The sequence below is a fragment of the Centroberyx gerrardi genome, chromosome 2 (assembly GCF_048128805.1).
Source record: "Centroberyx gerrardi isolate f3 chromosome 2, fCenGer3.hap1.cur.20231027, whole genome shotgun sequence".
NCBI lineage: Eukaryota > Metazoa > Chordata > Actinopteri > Beryciformes > Berycidae > Centroberyx > Centroberyx gerrardi.
Genome location: NC_135998.1, coordinates 26424144 through 26442402, shown reverse-complemented (window position 1 = coordinate 26442402; position 18259 = coordinate 26424144). Strand labels below are relative to the sequence as shown.

The 18259-nt window shown below is 42.2% G+C and overlaps 1 protein-coding gene across 9 annotated transcripts in view; it reads left to right on the top strand.

Moving 5' to 3' along the window:
- pde8b (phosphodiesterase 8B) overlaps positions 1–14876 on the top strand; it is a 36740-nt gene extending 21864 nt beyond the window's left edge. For 3 of the 9 annotated variants that reach the window (XM_078286739.1, XM_071901715.2, XM_078286737.1), the window contains 17 exons: positions 298–386; positions 553–631; positions 763–903; positions 1007–1095; positions 1203–1257; positions 4716–4767; positions 4964–5041; positions 5727–5803; positions 6714–6878; positions 7348–7415; positions 8328–8444; positions 8997–9195; positions 10770–10987; positions 11115–11240; positions 11896–12055; positions 12340–12469; positions 13839–14876. In XM_078286739.1, the coding sequence (XP_078142865.1) occupies positions 298–386; positions 553–631; positions 763–903; positions 1007–1095; positions 1203–1257; positions 4716–4767; positions 4964–5041; positions 5727–5803; positions 6714–6878; positions 7348–7415; positions 8328–8444; positions 8997–9195; positions 10770–10987; positions 11115–11240; positions 11896–12055; positions 12340–12469; positions 13839–13948 (1953 nt within the window). In that variant the 3' untranslated portion in view covers positions 13949–14876. Of the gene's footprint in view, positions 1–297; positions 387–552; positions 632–762; positions 904–1006; positions 1096–1202; positions 1258–4715; positions 4768–4963; positions 5042–5726; positions 5804–6713; positions 6879–7347; positions 7416–8327; positions 8445–8996; positions 9196–10769; positions 10988–11114; positions 11254–11893; positions 12056–12339; positions 12470–13838 lie in introns of all 9 variants that reach the window. The other 6 variants (XM_071901716.2, XM_078286744.1, XM_078286735.1 and 3 more) reach the window with 5 other exon arrangements.
- The last annotated feature ends 3383 nt before the right edge of the window (positions 14877–18259 follow it).

Genomic DNA, 18259 nt, shown 5'->3' with positions numbered 1-18259 from the left:
ACTGTGGAACAGCATTTTCACACATGCTAATTCTAAATGATCTATCTTCGCTCTGTTGCACCATATGTAGGCCTGAATGTGTTACTCTTGTTTTTGATACTCTAGGAGCCGCCGCACACTAAAATAGCGGCGTGTTACGCATTTTGAGAGCGGCAGTTATTGTTATGGGTGTTTGATGGTGTGAAAATGACGTCGGAGGTTGCAAAACAAGTCGCCCCTGAGTAAATCCTGACTCATTCAGTTTTCCCGCTCCCCTCCCTCTCCTTCTAACACCGCTTCACCTTGTTTGTCCTCCAGAGGTATGTGGAGAACAGCAGTGTGTCAGCTTGCTATAATGAGCTCATACAGATTGAACATGGAGAGGTGCGCTGCCAGTTCAAACTCAGGTACAGTGGGGGGGGGGGGGGGAACCTCATCAACCACACGCTTAACATGCGGTCGTACACTCACACAATACATCATCCAGTATGTAATCACATGGTGGTGATGTTGGTGTTTCTCTGTGAATCCTGTACACTAGTGATTAATGGCTGTGGCTTTACTTATCCACAGGGCGTGCAACTCTGTGTTCACTGCTTTGGAGCACTGTCAGGAGGCTGTGGAGATCACCAGTGAGGACCACGTCATACAGGTAGGGGAGATACACACTCACACACACATACTGTATATGCACATGCACTCACACATACACTCTGGCTTTCTCTCTGTCACACACACAGACGCAGAAACCTTAACTTAACCTTAACCTTTGCTTGGTCTTAGTATGTGAACCCAGCGTTTGAGCGAATGATGGGCTACCACAAGGGGGAGTTGATAGGGAAGGAACTGACTGAACTCCCCAAGAGTGACAAGAACAGGGCTGACCTGCTGGACACCATCAACACGTGTATCAAAAAAGGAAAGGTCAGTCACACATCCATCCGCCCATCCATCCACCCATCCATCCATCCATCCATCCAATAACAGGATACTGTTGTGTTGCCTGACTGTTTTGTCCTCTGTGAAGGAATGGCAGGGTATCTACTACGCCAGGAAGAAGTCAGGAGACAGTATACAGCAACATGTGAAGATCACGCCCGTCATCGGCCAGGGAGGGTAAGCAATCTCTGCACAACCCAAACTGGTCACATACATTTCCAAGATACGTATGTCTGGAGTACAAAATAGAAATCAACGACAGATTCTCCCGTTTCTCCCCACAGGAAGATTCGACATTTTGTAGCCATCAAGAGACCGCACAGTGACAACAATAAGCAGGTGAGCCAATGTGAACTCACTGTTAGATTGTGAAAGACGGTTGATGATGATTTAAGACCTCACTAGTTGTTTACCTTCACTCTAAGACAAGTTGAAGATGTTCTGAAGGCAGTAGATGTTGCAAAATCGTCAATTACTGATTTTTCACCCGATCAAGTATCACAGAACTGGCAGTTACTGTTAGATAACAACTTCAGATAAGCTCAAGTGTTTGATTTAAACACATTCAATGCTTCAATTCCACGGCATGTAAGTGTGTTGGTCCTCAAACAAAGTGAAAGGCATGCAGCCTTACTGGCTTGCGGCTCTGCTGTGCAGTGTGCCTGCTCTGGAGCAGGTGTGTGTCGCTTGTCTCAGCTGGGTTCCAGACTAATAACGTCATCCTATGCTAAGCTATGGCTAAGCACTGGGATCCCCCGCTAAGGCCTGCGAGGGCTAGCAGCCAGGCGCCAGGGCTATTTATACCTAGGCAAAGCTGCACTCTGACTAGCCTTAGCTCATTGCTTACTTTCATCGTGTGTACATAAGGTGAGTCAGCCGCTGGCATCTGCACGCCAAAGCCAAATGGCATTCATTCCTGGTCAGTGGAATTGGGAATCCTTAGACATGGCAGCAAATGATCCCATTCCCGAAACCATGGTAGTGAATATAGTCATCCCTTCCCAACAGAATCTCGCTGTTCAAAACTGAATGGTATGTTCATGGCATTCCATGTTCGCCACTGATTATTAGATGCCACCTTTTTTAATTTAATTGCACTACACATTATGGAAAGGAATGGGGGCAAGGCATGATGACAGCATTATCCATTTGACTATCCAAGGCCACAGAGGAACTTTCAGTAGAGCACTGATCTGATATCACTGCTTAGGACTTTTTCCTTTAAGCACTTAAACCCACACTTTATTCCTTTTCTTTTCCCACCCAGACCCTTGGCTGTGGACCATGGTTTCCATTTCAATGTGTTGTTTAGTTAGCAGTATTTGTCTAAGCACTCTAGACTTATAGCAGGTTTTAGGGTCATTTCTGTTTGTCTTTTCCTCTCAGTTAAGGGCCATCATAATCTCAACTATTTCCCAGCTTTAGTCAAGTTAATTCAAAGATGTTTTTTTTTTTTAGATGTCTGTTTGTGCTTTGCAGCCCAAGAAGCCCATTAAGATGCAGCCAGCTAAATCTGGCAACCTTGTATGTCATTAGAAGTGTTTATACTGTCTTAATCCTATTTACTCAGTATGGGACGCACTGGAGACCTGAGAGAGAGAGAGAGAGAGAGAGAGAGAGATAGAAATGACGAAGAAGGGATGTAAAGAGAAAATGAGCAATTGTGAGAGAGAGAGAGTGACATGGATTCTAAAAGCCAAATAAAATTAACCAACATTTAGTGTACCCTGTTCTGCCTATCGAAATAATCTTTTTTCTGCTTTTGTACATAAACATATGTGTGTATATACAGTATGGTTGGATGTATGCGTACATACATGTGCATTATGCATAATCATCAGTGTACTGGAGAGGGACAGTCAGTCACTAGCAGTGTAAATCCTCTGTAACCGGATTAGAGGTTCCTGGTTCTCCCTATCTCAGATCCTGTTCCATAGAACCTCAAGGTCCTTTCTGGGTTGAGGTCAGATATACTCCCACACCTCTCCTTAACCCAACACCACATGTACCCTTGTGACCAGGGGACGTGACTGACCTGGATATACTGACAGACTCATAATGCACTTATACAGAATAAACTGTATAAATCATATTCTAATTGTAGCTATTTTTATTTCCTAACAGAAATTGTCAAGTTCCACAAGCGATTGGGAACTTTTTTTTCTAAATTCACTAAAATAGAGATTACACATAACCTGGTGGGAGAGAAGAGCAACTTTTGTCTGTTTTGCAGCCTCTGAAGAAGAACCTCCTTTGCCTTTTCTTCAGGCGCTGAATCTTTTAAGACTGGAACATTTTTTTTTATATTTTAGTTAAAAGATTAGCATGACATTTTCATCAAATATGGTGAGTTTGTTAGCTTTTCAAGGTGTAAAGATTGAAGTTATACTGGAATCCTTTGTAAGTGATGAGTCAGTGTAAAATGGCTAACAAACATTGTGATCATGGAGAAAATGTAGCAATATGCTCTCAGTTATTAACTCATCATGGCAAAAATGTCATAGGACCCACATGTTAAAATCAGTGGTGGTGCAGTTTACTAAAAGTAGACCTGCTTTGTATCCTTCTCCTATTCATTAATAGGTCATCTAGTAAAAGCTCTTTTTATTTGCAAGTAGACAACAAAATTCAGTGTTTGCCACATAAGAATATCATATCAGAATTAGAAGTAGAATCGCTTTTATTCACAAAAAGTGGATGAATAACAAATTTGACTTGGTCGTTTGGTCTCCACTCCTCACAATAACAAGTCACACACTGCAGACTGCTTGTTGGCTCGGCTCCTCCCACAGACAGTAATCACCTGCTGATGAATGAACAGATTATTCCGTCTGCCAAACATACTCCTTGTCTTTCTCTCCCGCTCTTTCTCTCCTATCTCTACTGCTTCCATCCACTTTCTCTGTATTTCTGTTAGGGCTTGCAGGCCTCTGAAAATCTTGAGGGTATCCACAGGCTGTAGCTGCAGTGATGCCTTTCATATTTAAAGAAGTTACATTTACCAGGAGTCAAAGAGCATCCAGATTATGTAAAAAGCGGTTTGGGGACATGCTCACATTCTGGCGTCACCAGAGCAGTCCCCTCATCCATATTCATGATTACACATTACAACCTTCATCAATTGAGTCATTTAGGAGAATGAAGTGTTCAGAACTCTGAAATATATCAAAATATCAAATATTTCAAAATATGAAAGGTCCATGCACACATCCAGCGTTGCTCTGTAATATCTAATTTGCAGTTCAAAAGCCCGACAACTATGCACAATTAAAAGAGTATACTATATATTTTATTTCAAAAATACAGCATACACTTTGGTAATATATTATATATTAACAGAGTTTAGTATGCAGTAAAATACAGTATATTCTATTACTTGTGCATGGTTGTTGGGTATTTGAACAGCAAATTTTGAATTCTTGAATATTTTTAGCTTGACCACCATGCATCTTTGAGCTTGTTCCATGGGTTTTGAAATGGTTTTATAGCATGAGGATGAGTACCATAACCATTCACTGGGTAAAATGGGTGGGTGAATGGGTGAAACGTTCATTGTACCCATTCACTATACCCCTGTTGTAAGTCTGATACATGAGATTGAAGTGAGATTCAAGAAAACATTCCTTGACACCTTGATTCACAAGCTCACACAAACCTCGTATTGACAGAACTATTAATCCCGCCAGTGTGTTGCTGTATGGGAGCAGGACATGTGCGACGTGCCTTTTCTTGTCTGATTATATTCTTCACACTGCAGCGAAGATGAACCAACTTGCAACCTGCTCTCTCTCTGTCAGGTTCACAAGTTCAACAAGGAAGAGAGATGCAGCGGAGAACATTCTCAGTCAGGTAAACCTTGATTGGACTGTTGATTAAGAAATTAAGAACCATTAAGAACTTTAATAGATTATCATGGAGTAGCACTATTTAGAAGTGCTTTTTGAAGAATAACATCTCGTCTTCAGTGTAAATCTACCTCTCTTTCTTGTTCTCCATCAGTCTAAGCATGTACTGTAGGTTTTAATGTATGTTACTCCCCCTACAGAGTGCCATACTTTGCGTCACCGGGACAGGAGGAAAGATTCGGTTGATGCCAGGTCACTCAGCTCTCGCGGCAGCGACGGTAAGACCGTTAAAAACACATTATCTGTCACTTGCTTCTTTGTTGGAATGAATGGAGCTCCGGTTTTCGCCGCCGTAAAGGGAAGATGAGCGAGGGAAGGAGAACATGACAGAGAGAAGGAAAGAGAAAAGGGAGAAAATTATGCAAAGGATACTTTAGAAAGGAACAATAGGCAAAAAAAATAAAAATAATGAGGCGATGATGGGAGATGGTGAGTCAGAGTGTGTTATGGTAGGTGCTTGAACTAAAGAGATCTTAAAGAGAGATGTCGGGGGCTGATGACATTACATGCCTCCCTCCTCATTCCACTTTGACGCAGCTGCTGCTATTTTCAGGTGTCTGTGCTGAGTGCTGCTTTTCTTCTGCTTCTCTCTCTTTTTCAGTGTAATTGCTCTCTCTCTCTCTCTCTCTCTCTCTCTCTCTCTCTCTCTCTCTCTCTCTCTGTCTGTCTCTCTGCATACCTATTCACCTCATCTTCCATTACACTTATCCCCATATTCCCCCTATCCATACATTTTCCTTTCCTTTTTTGTCTTTCCTTCACAACCTATATTAATGGAAAGTAACTCAAGCCATAGTATGCTTGTACCAATGCAATATAAAACTTGTATTTTGTTAAGTAGGCATGTATTTACTGATTTATGAAAGCCCTTTGGTTATCTCATTTTAATTTTCTGGATTGCAGCCCCCAGTTTACAGAACCGAAGATATTCCTCTGTGGCTCGGATTCACTCCATGACCATAGAGGCTCCCATCACCAAGGTATGGTGCATCCTGCTGTCTTCTACTCACATGTCTTATGTGTCTTTGTCCTTTTTTTTACCCTGTCTCTTAAGTGTTTTTTGTTCTTTTTTTGCCTGAATGACGTGAGGCGTGTGATCAAGAATTCCAACTTAAAACTTAAAACTGAAACTGAAACTGAAAACTTAAAAGGAAAAGCATTATCTACAGGGACCTTCTTCAAATAAAAAAATCATATTAAATTCTATAATTCCATGTGAGCTGTTTTGTAACCACTTTAAACTCAAATGATTGAAATTATGTTTCTTAGAATGTAGGAATATCACATAAATGTACTTTATGGTCTCCTGAGAATCTAAAAACAAAACTGTGATTAGTCATATTATGTTCAGTTCTGCATATTTTACAAACATTTGTGCATATTTTAGGAAAGGTCAGTCAGGTCTGGTCTGAAAGTCACACTCTATTCACAGTTAAAGTCCTCCACATTAAGCCATTTGTTACAATGTGTATTTGTGACCATCACATTTTATAATAACATTCAGAATTATCAGTGAGGTTATTGGTGAGGTGTGGTATTTCTTTACCAGGAGGGCTTTCTGAATTCTCCATGACCTGGCTGTCATGATACTATGAGAGTGGATGCTTTGTGCCTGTACTGTACACAGTACCTCACATTCTCTTTGGTCTGCCTCCTACTGTAAGTCCTGTGATGCCCTTGTGTGTTTGAGAAGCAGCTTTATTTAGCTGTTTTGCCCCAGACAGGATTTCATTGGCATCACATGCACAACTCCATGACAGATGCACAAAGAAAGAAGCGCTCTGTTGTGGCACCCCTTGCCCAGGGGCCTTTGTGTGTGTGTGTGTGTGTTAGTGTATCTACTGCTTGTTTTGTCATGGAAAAATTACATTTCTTTTTCCTCTTTTCCAGGTAATAAACATCATCAATGCGGCCCAGGAGAGCAGTCCGGTGACGGTGGCGGAGGCTCTGGACCGGGTGCTGGAGATCCTGAGGACCACTGAGCTCTACTCCCCCCAGCTCGCCTCCAAAGAGGATGACCCCCACACTAACGACCTCGTCGGGGGGCTCATGAGTGTAAGAGGCTGTGCAGATACCTATGCTTTTTTACGCTCACAGGTGTGCAGACAGAAACACTTTTTGAGGAGAAATAGTCTGTAAAAATGTTCTTATACCTTATGCGTAAAGTTGAGCTAGATTCCCCGTGGCTTCCAAAAACAAATCAAATGTGTATTTTTTGGGGTGCTTTGTTTATTTCTTAATTGTTGAATAAGTTCAACTATGAGGCGAGTCACTGAACGTGAATATTTTGGTCTATTCTAAAGGTAGAGCCGATTTTTAGATCAATCCGCTGAGTGTGGCAACATCCAGCTAGGAAGATTTCACGTTACCAAAGTACGGTTAACCAGCTTTTCTCTAATTTAAGCCCATCTAATGAATTACAGACTGATTGCCAAAGTGGGAATTTGTTAGTTTTGCGGAATATGTTTTGTAGCATTATTATTATTAATTATTAATAAAACCATTTATTGTTTTCTTTCCTCAGGATGGGTTGCGGAGACTGTCTGGGAACGAGTATGTCTTCTCCAAAAGTACGTTTCAAAGGACACACAAGTCATCATATTATATCACTGATCATGTATAATATCATTCTCATATATTATATCTTATCATTTTAATATATCAAAGTACCTTTTACTCACTCTGCAACTGATCTGCTCCCGTAGTTCATGGCAGTGAACACAGTATTTTCGAGTCCTTGGTCCTTCCAAATCATAAAAACAATAAAAAAGTTTGTTAAATAAATAGGTTTCTAGAAGTCTGGATCTATTCCAAAAGTGAATGCTTTGTTAATAAGTTAATAAGCACAGTAATCATAACTGGTTGTGGGGCTCCGACAATGATACTATATACTGATAATGATTATACTGACCACAGTGGTTCCCTTATAAAAATTAGAGCCACTGCCTTGAGTGATTCTCATGAATAAATATTAAGTGGAAGTTGGCTACTGCCATGATGAACCCATTACAATGTTCTTCAGTGTGACTCCTTACATTTCAATGGAGGAGGGTTATTGCATATCCCCATTGTACTGATTAAAGTCACGATGACTTATGCAGGAGACAGAGCGCTTAATTGAGAGAACATCTGAACCAATAATCTCTGCTATCTCATCTATTTTCTGAGAAATAGTCCTGTCTTACTGTGAAAGGCTTCATCAGGTTGAAAATGTATTCTCTACTCAGACTGTTGCTCCATCTGCTCCGATACAGCTCCTCACACACTTATCCAGTATGTTTGCACCTGCTGATGTCTGTAGACAGAAGGTAGACGACCAAGGTTGATACAGTCTTAACCCTTTATCTGACTCTACCTCACACACCTTGCTCTTTATCTGTCAAACCCCACACACCACTCCCCCCCGAGCCGGTTTGCTCTTTTAGATGGTCAGTGGAATCACCTTGAAGTGTGTGTGTGTGTGTGTGTGTGTGTGTGTGTGTGTGTGTTAGATATGAGCCAGAGCCAGCTGGCCATCCCAGTCACTCTGAATGATGTCCCTCCATCCATTGCCGAGATGCTGGATGACGAGGAACGCTGGGAGTTCAACATCCTGGAGTTGGAGGCAGCGACACACAAGAGGTACAAAGAGAAACGGAGGGGGGGATTGGATGAAGGGAGCAGACAGGGGAAGGGCTCATACTCAAAAAAGGCAATATATGTAAAAAAAAAAAAAAGAAAAAAAAAAAAGAAAAGTCAATATATTACTTGTTGCTCAGTATTCATTTCTAAAGTATTGTTACAATGCATTTCTTTTACACCAAAATTGACGGTTGGCGTCCTCTCTTCCCTTCACAAATCTGAATAACTCTTTTCTCTCCTGTGAATGATCAGGGAAACCTATTTTTGATTGAAACTATAATATTATAACTGCAAATGAAATACTAATTCAATATACTACTTGTTATTGGGAAAAGTAGTAATATAACTGTAATGCAATACTAAGAAATGCATTACTGCCCAACACTGGATGTAAGGAGGGAATTTCAATAAGATAAAGACGCAGGAAGAAAGGATAACAAAAAATACTGAGATGAAGTAGAATGAGTAGAGCACAAGTATCGGGTGAAGGATAGGAAAATATTGATTAAAAGCACCGCTCCATCCACCCGTTCCTCTGTGTGACCCCTGCAGACCCCTGACGTACCTGGGGCTGAAGATCTTCACGGGCTTCGGAGTGTGTGAGTTCCTGAGCTGCTCGGAGGCCACGCTGCGCTCCTGGCTGCAGGTCATCGAGGGCAGCTACCACGCCTCCAACTCCTACCACAACTCCACGCATGCTGCGGATGTGCTGCACGCCACCGCCTACTTCTTACGCAAAGAGAGGGTCAAGGTTAGACACAAAAAACAATCACACATTTTACACAATTTAAAATATTTGGTTGATGTGCTGACGGATTGACAAACCCATGGATTTATTTCACTAGAGTAGGGCTGAGGTGTTGGTGTACTTGGCATAGATGTAGTTCATGTGTCTGTAAGCAGTCAGAGTCACACTGTACTGTGAGTCATGTGCTCATGTTTTACTCAGCAGGTTGCTCCTTAGCTGAAGCCTTGAGCTGATCCTAATGTTTGCCTTCTCTTCCATCAGCACTTATTCCGACCCGTAAATATCTTCCCTCCTGTCATAAAGTGACCATTTGTTCGTGATTATCAATTATTGTTTTATCTTGGTATTTTAAAGATCCATATTATAGGAATTCAGATTTTCCTCTATTAGTATACATGTATGATCAAAGATGTTTAATGGAGACGGTGATAAAATTAGCTTTTGTTTGAGTGGTTACATTTTTTAAAATCCACCCTTTTTACAGTCCAACTCCAGTCAACGCATCACAACTGGAATTGGTCCTGATTGGCTCCCCTCACTAAACAATATTGCTAAAATCCTTCCAATCAGACCAGTTTGCAACATTAACCAACATTATACTTATCCTTAGCCAAAGTATATTTGAAAACAAAATAACGAAAAATGAATATTATGGGACCTTTGAGCTGAGTATGAGCTTTTACTGGAAGTTGATCTGGCAACGTTTGGTCTGTAATACTCTCTTACTCTATGCTTCTTCTACTGTTAATGCTTAACATTTCAAAGATGGAGAGGATTAACCTCCAATGTAAATTGTCCTAGTTGTGCAGCACAAAATCTGTGGTGCGGTAATTTGAGTTGATTCATAAATCGTTCATAAATATTCAATATATCTAAATGAAGTGCTGCATATTAAGCACCCCCCTGATCATCCATGTCCTGCACAAGCACAATGGATCGCAAACTAGAAATGTCAGAAATGTACAGAAAGACGTTCTTGCCAGCAGAATCCATAGGCCTATACTGAGTGAAGAGGTAAGGAGTAAACCCCATTTATGAATAGGGAAAATGCCGACCGCTACAGTCTTATCCACTACCTTGTTAACCTCGTTAACCATCTTACCTCGTTAACCCTGCCCATGAGTTTCATGAATATGGGCCATAGATTGTAAGAATTGAAAATTTTTACCTAATATACCACATGCAAAACATTACCCATGTAACCCTGAAATTTAGGTCATTCCCACTAACTATAACCAATGGTTCAAGGCACCAAAATAACCAGTGATGACTTTCTGTTGTTTTGTTTCAATTACACCATGGCATATTCTATATGGAGAGAGGCAAAAGGATGAGAAGGAAGAGGTATCTCCCCCAAGTCACTAAAGGCCATGAGCTCTCCCAACTAACCACAAACACTGTGGTTATTGCAACTGGAATAACACATCCACTAACCTAGTTACACAATAATTGGTGAAAATTCTTATTGTACAACTGGTATGCCAGTATCTGTGTTTGTCACAGGCTGTTTTTTCGGTGCGTTGTGGGTTGTGTAGTCCAGTACTGACAATGCCCTCTGCCTCCGGTGTTTTATTCAGAGCAGTCTGGACCAGCTGGATGAGGTGGCGGCGTTGATAGCAGCCACGGTGCATGACGTCGACCACCCGGGGAGGACCAACTCCTTCTTGTGTAACGCTGGCAGTGAACTGGCGATCCTCTACAACGACACGGCAGTGTTGGAGAGCCACCATGCAGCCCTCGCCTTCCAGCTCACCGTCCGGGACAGCAAGAGCAATATCTTCAAGAACATTGACAGGTCAGGCAGGGGAACACGGTGGCAGCAGTTAGGTCATTGTATATATGTTTTTCCATGATTGCCTCTAGATTAGCACTAGACTGATCCAAGTCTGTTTGCATCTACTCCACTCCTTCACTGTATACAGGAATCAGTTCCGAACGCTGCGGCAGGCCATCATTGACATGGTGCTGGCCACAGAGATGACCAGACACTTTGAGCATGTCAACAAGTTCGTCAACAGCATCAACAAGCCAATGGCTGCCATAGAAGAGTCCAGCTCAAATGTAAGTGTGTGTGTTTTACAGCTCATTACATATTAGCAGATCTCCTGTGACCAGAGAGGATTGACAATCTGGTAGATCTCAGGAGAGAGATGGAAGAGATGGGTGTGTGTGTGTGTGTGGGGGGGTGGGGGGGGGGGGGTGGGGGGGGGTGTCCATTGAGACCAGGAGCCAAAGGAATTTTGCATGAGAATAAATCATCTGAATTTCACTTATGGACATTTTTCATTGCTAATAGTTCTATTAAAGAATGCATAATATTAAGCCCAATTGACGTGACCTCAGTTTAAATTTATCTACAGTTATTGCCCTTAATGCAAGAATATCAGCTTGATTTTATCTCTGCGTACAGCCAGTTCTTTGTTACAGATAGAGTTACATTCCAGGGCATTACTCCAAAAAACTTCCTCTCTGATGATCAGCGTATCAGTCTCCATGTTAGCACACAGTTCAATGTCAGAGTAACAGTGCTGACATCGAGGTCAATGAATGTGTGTGTGCGTACACATGGGCAAACGTGTTCCAAAAGTATGTCCTTGTGGGTACAGCTCACACACATGTATTGCCTACTGAATGTACCCATGCATATGTATGTCTGTACACTTGTGCATGTATGTCTCTTCTGTCTGTTCGACAGAGTGAGAGCAGTGACTGTGAAGGTCAGGCCAACATCAGAAACTCTCCGGAGAACCGGCTGCTGATCAAGAGGATGATGATCAAGTGCGCGGATGTGGCGAACCCCTGCCGACCGCTCGAGCTGTGCATCGAGTGGGCTGGACGGATCTCCGAGGAGTACTTTGCACAGGTGCGGGGGACAGAGCGATTTAGAGAAATGGATCTACAGCAGCAACTCATTTTGATAGATGGAATGACACATTCTAAAGCTGTGAGCAACCTCTGTGAGGGAGGCGGGGGTTCGTCACGGCAGCTCTCTCTTTACATCATTTTCATTTCATTTTCATGTATCGCTGCTACTGATTTACCTTCGCTATTGTCATTCCATTTTGGTCTCTCTCTCTCTCTCTCTCTCTCTCTCTCTCCCTCTCTCTCTGATGACTTGACTTGTGTTTGTGTGTGTTTGCCCCGCAGACGGATGAGGAGAAGAGACAGGGGCTGCCAGTGGTGATGCCAGTGTTTGATAGGAACACCTGCAGCGTGCCCAAATCGCAGATCTCCTTCATAGACTACTTCATCACTGATATGTTTGACGCTTGGGATGGTAAGAACGCTGGCACACTTTATCTTCGCTACAGTGTGTTTGCGTGCTTGCTTGCTTGCTTTTCTGTTTGTGTGTGTGTGTGTATGTTAAGTGCCTCTCCCCTTCCACTCCCATTCCAAGTATGCTAGTGTGTTCCTGGATAAGCCTCCCACTGATTTCTTATTAAGTCGGATTGTGCCGATAAAAGGTCAAGGTGTCAGGGTTGGTGAGTCAGATGGACAGCATGCCCATAGGGGATTGGCCTGTTTGTGCTCTATTAACTAGAAGCAGAGCCTCTTCCACCCCATTCTCACTCTACTCCAGCCCATTTTCCATTTTCCGGTCCTCCATTCCTACCTTCATTATTTTTGTTCATTCTTAATTCTTCATCTTTCTAGTTCCCATGTGGCGGAGAGCAGGATAGGAGCTTATAGGAAAGGGAGAGGAGGGGTAGCCGTCCCCCTATTCCCACTGTAGTTTCCCTTCAGTTTAGTCTCCCCAAGAGGGAAACTTGTTTACTGTCAACACAGCTCTGATGTCACGGAAAGATTCCAAATGCCAGTGGGACGGAGAGGGATTGCTGGGGCGTCAGGGGAGAGGAAGCTGGGGGAAAAAAGCGAGGGATGGGGGTTTATAATCTTTTGAAGGGGAGGGGGGTGGGGGTGGGGAGTAGGGGGTCGAGGGGGGTCGAGACGCGCTCAAGCAGAACTTAACTCGTACATAAACACAAAAACACACACGGTCACACATGCAACCGCTTTCAATTCATCAGGGTCAGGGCCGGGTCACAGCGGGGTCATCGCTGGGCCGGGCTCATGCAAAGATACAGCGTGGGTCATCAACAAGGCCGGAAACGAGGAAGTAAACAACACGGGTTGAGCGGGCCCTGTTCTGAGAAAACACACACACACACACACACACACACTGCAAGCCATAAGCTGTGTGCGTGTGTGTGTGTGTGTGTGAGAGAGAGAGAGAGAGACCTTTCTACCCCAGCTGTCCTTTCGTGTGGGAGCAACATTGCAGAGTGTACATAACATTAGACACTGTACATGAACTAACAGCACCCCCCCCCCCCACACACACACACACACACACACACAAACACACACTCCCACCCACATACAAACACACATGCTCACACAAATACACACATATTCCTCATTTGGAATGATAACAGGATGTTGAGTGATAGCAGGTGTCTCATTTCATGGTAGGTGTTTGCTGTTTATTCCTGGATTTGAGAATCACTTGCAGAACCTTTATTTTCCCAGAAGTTCTTCAATCCTGCAAAGCATGCATGTACAGTATGTGTCCATGTATACGTGTGTGTCTGTACAGTTATGCCGTTAACCTGAGCCAACCCCAACCTTTCTATATCTCACCCCAGCCTTTGCCAGCCTGCCCGGCCTCATGGAACACCTGTCAGAGAACTACAAGTACTGGAAGAACTTGGACGAGATGAAGTGTAAGAGCCTGCGTCCGCCCCCTCCTCCTTGACCGACTCCTCATCCCCTCCTTCCATCCCTCACTCCATGCAGGGGGGACAGCGAGTGCGGCCCCGCGCTGGAATTAAGTCTCTTCTACTGTGATTCTTCGGAGCTCCGCGCCCTCGCAGGCCCTCAGACACATCCGGGGCCCGAAGCCAGGCACCAGGACCCCGAGAGCAATCCCAGAGACATCACCGGCTGATGAAAACTGAGACACTGTTTCCATCTCAAATCACAGCCTCTTCCCCTGTGTGGTTCTGGCTGGAGGTGGTGCGCTACCAACGGAGAATAGGTTGTCATTTGAGACGGGCCTTTGGAGCCCTTCCAACCCCTGCCAACCCTCTTTTGCCACTTTATGGCCCCTTTATGTATTGTTCATGGCACCTCTATGAAACTCTGTGGACCTCACGGCTCACCTGACAATCTGCACCAGACAAGAGCAAATACAACACGCTAGAAAACTGCACTTTAGCTAATCGAGACATTTCAGTTTTAAGCTCCCTCTTGTTATTTTTCCTTTTTGTCAGTTTTGAGTTGACTCTGTTTTTTTTTACTTTTCATCCATGCATCTGTCATGTGTAATTACTGTAATGGCAATGTTGTGAATAAGATGGTGACCAAAGCTGGAGGCACTATAACGAAAAATATATAGAACTATAAATTAAGACTGAATGTTGGCATATAGAGAGAGATCTGTTCATGCTTGTTAGGAGATGCGTATACATGTGTGCACTCATGGGTATGCTCTCTCTCTCTCTCTCTCTCTCTCTCTCTCTCTCATACCTTCAAATCAAACTTCTCTCTTAAATTGCCAACATGTAAACGTGCAGCTGTGGGCTCCGCTTGAGGTGGCGTTCAGCTGGAAGCATCAGTTTAGTATGAGTTGCGATAAGGCGTAAGAGACACACAGAGTTGTGTCTGGGACCAAATTAGCATTCAGAGGTCCCATACCTTCCCCACTTGTAAGAGCGCAGTTGAATAATATATTTACGCCCCAGATATGGGCAGAAATCCCAAAACCGGGTCCATTCAGTAGGGTAAAACCAGCCAGCACACATCTCTTCTGAATGTCCAGCCGCAGGGACATAAGTCCAATTGAATGAGGGATGTATTTGTGATAACTGTTGGGTTGGATGATCATGTAGCTATATGATGGGTGGCGCAATATCTCACCCAAACATTAGTCTTAGGGGAAACTGTTCTACATCACGGCCCTTTGTGCACTGTGAAGGCAATACAGCATTAATTACCAGTGATGACAATGGAGCTCAGATGACCTAAAACATAGATTGCATCGGTGTTGTACAGTAAGAGCTTTATTTCAAAACAAATGAGGCACAGAAATGTACTGTATCTGGACTCTTTATGCCTCTTTTCATTTCAACATGGAGAGGTCACTGTGTTACATACATTCAATTATATGACATTGGACAGGACACAAACTGTAGACAATTGCTTCTTCCCAAATGTAAAAAAAAAAAAAAAATCTATTCTGACTTGAGAGTAAACTGGTTTGGGTGTCCACACTGTGTAACCATTCTAAGGGAAACATCAGTTGCCTGTATGATGATCTATTTTATCACTCTGCAGTTGAAAAGTGGTCACAATCAAGTTATACTGACTTTTACACAGTGCACAGCTCTTTCCTGCCCTGCTCTCTCTCTATGGGTCATGCAGTGCCGTTGTCAAAGTAGCATAGCTGTGTGGTCTGTGCAGAAATGGACCTCACAGCAGCCTGACGGACGGGTAAGGCAGCAGCAGAACCTTGTTTAGACCCAGCCTGAGAAAACACAAGTTGGTGGGCCAGCGTCTGTTCTGCGCCTAGCACTAATCAGCTCCTGCTCTCAGATGGTTTTTGTTAGGCCAGTTTTACTGTACAAGCCCACCAGAGTTCTGCTTTATCTCAATGTCTGCAAATCCCACAGCCACAGTTCACCTTACACCCATCTTGTTCTCATTTGGTCGAAATCTCGTAGCACTTGAGCTTTAGATTATTTAGATTTACAAAAAAAGAAAATACTATACAAACAGTGAGCCATTGGAGCGTTAGATTTATATGATGTTTTCTCCATCTGGTGGCTAAAAGGGGGTACTGCAGAACTATGTAATATTGTACAGTATAATGGTGCATCAATTGTGTGAGGGTGATGGGTCAGATCCAGAGAAATGTAGTGATTACCATACTGTGATTGGGAATAGAAAAGGAACAAAGTCAGTGATTTATCAACAGAAACTATATACTTGTCATATTTGAGAATTGAACCACCACTGAACCAGTATTATTTCTCGTCTTAGTCAGCTAATTGACAAATTCCTGTGACATACATTACCTCTCTAATCACTTTCATTTTAGTCTTAACATTTGATGGTGAAACACTATTGGATATAACAGAAAAAAATTGAAATCAGTTGTTAAATCAAGAAGATTCAAGTACTGATTATGAATAAAAATGGTGATGAGTGGTAAAAGCTATAGATTCCGGTACATGTGCTGTTTTGGTGATGTGTAATTTCATCATTATGCATTCCCACATCTATTCCCAACACTACAACTACGGTGGTCACAACTTAATTAGGAGGACATGCTGCTGCTTGTGTGTGTGTGTGTGTGTGTGTGGGTGGGTGTGTGTCTATGCTAATCCAGGAAACTAAAATTTCAGTATTAACCAAAGGCACAGAGAGCTTCTTACAGGTGCCTTATTCTTTGGTCGTCTTTAAGGAAAAACAAAAGTATTCTTTTGGTTGAAATAGTGAATCCTCTGCTGAGAAAAAAAAAAAAAAGCCACGAGACAAAGCCATAAATGTTTTATTTCAGAAGACCTTTGAAATAAAACATGGGACTTGGGAATGTTGTTTGGTCTGTGCTATAGTTTTTGAGTTGACTTGGCGAGTCAGTGCTAATAGTTCTGTCATGATGGTCCTGACGTTTTACCACTTTTGTACATCCATGAGGTTCTTAAAGAGGCGAGGACGGGACATGCTGTATGTTTCAAATTGTTTCAGGTGCAGTCAGATCAATTCTATGTCAAATCAGCTGTAAATTCCACTATTGATGATTGTTTCTCAGTTACGGTTTCAGTTCACTTTCTGATTTGCAGAGATGGAATTAATCACACCCACGTACGATATATTTATGATGATGTAATCGTTTTGGTCATGGAACAAGGTCTTAATGCCTTAATCTTCTCATGTCTCACTGTGTAGGTTCGCTATTGTTGCAATACACTGTAAACTACCTATTGTACCTACTGTTACTGTCAATATCCAGCTAGGCCACCATATCATTTCCCTTAGCGTTATACCGATTTTGTTTTAACCTTTTACTAACTTTATTTGTCTGTTATATGTTGTAGGGATGCATTCCAATAACTTTGACTCTAAACAAGATTCCCATTTTGTACAGTGACTTGAAATGTGGCACGAACTTTGAATGTTTCATATGACTGCTATTATTAATCAAGTGAGAAGATATTTTTGCTAGATTATAATGAAGATTTCTATTCACAGACAATTCAGATATTTCAGATTTACATGTCACGTACAGACAACATGCCTTTTCTGTAAGCAGTAATGACTGGAATGTGATGATATTGATTAGATCAGATGACAACCAGTCTCTTGCGCCTCGCTTCTAAATAAGAGTCTATTAAGGTAGAACCAGATTGTATTACTGCTTGTTATGTAATGATAAGCCTTCATCACTTACAGTGATTCCTGTTTCCTGTCTCTTCCATCTCTGACACTGATCGCCGTGGGTACGGACAATGTGCCAATTCTGTTATTTTGTATAATTTCTAAGCAGAACAATAATTAGAAATCTGAAAGTGATAATATATGTTATATATAAACTCTATTTTTCAAGGAATGTTCATCATCATTGGCCATGACTACTGTAATGTCTGTGTTTTTGAAAGATTTTATTGCCTGATGCATTGTAGTGATAAAAGCTTCTGCATCGACGTCATTTAGAAGTAATCCACCATGTTTCTTTTAAAAGTTTTATGTATTTGCCCTCTCTGGTTTCTGATGTCTTATTTTGATGTTCTCTGTCAAAAACTTAAAATGTATTTGTGAGAGACAATTAAAGCATTCTTGAAATATAAAGTTGTTACTCAACGGCAGCAGCTTTTTTAACATTATGTTGGGGATGTCCTCCCACGTGGGGAATATTGACATAAAGGATATAGGGTCACATGATTATGAATAATTAATTTTCATAAGGTGGCACAAGTGCTAAGATAAATATTACTACAATATGTAAAGATTAGCCTCATATGTCTCTTAAAGTTAACTATTCATTTGGAATCTCAACTAATAACTG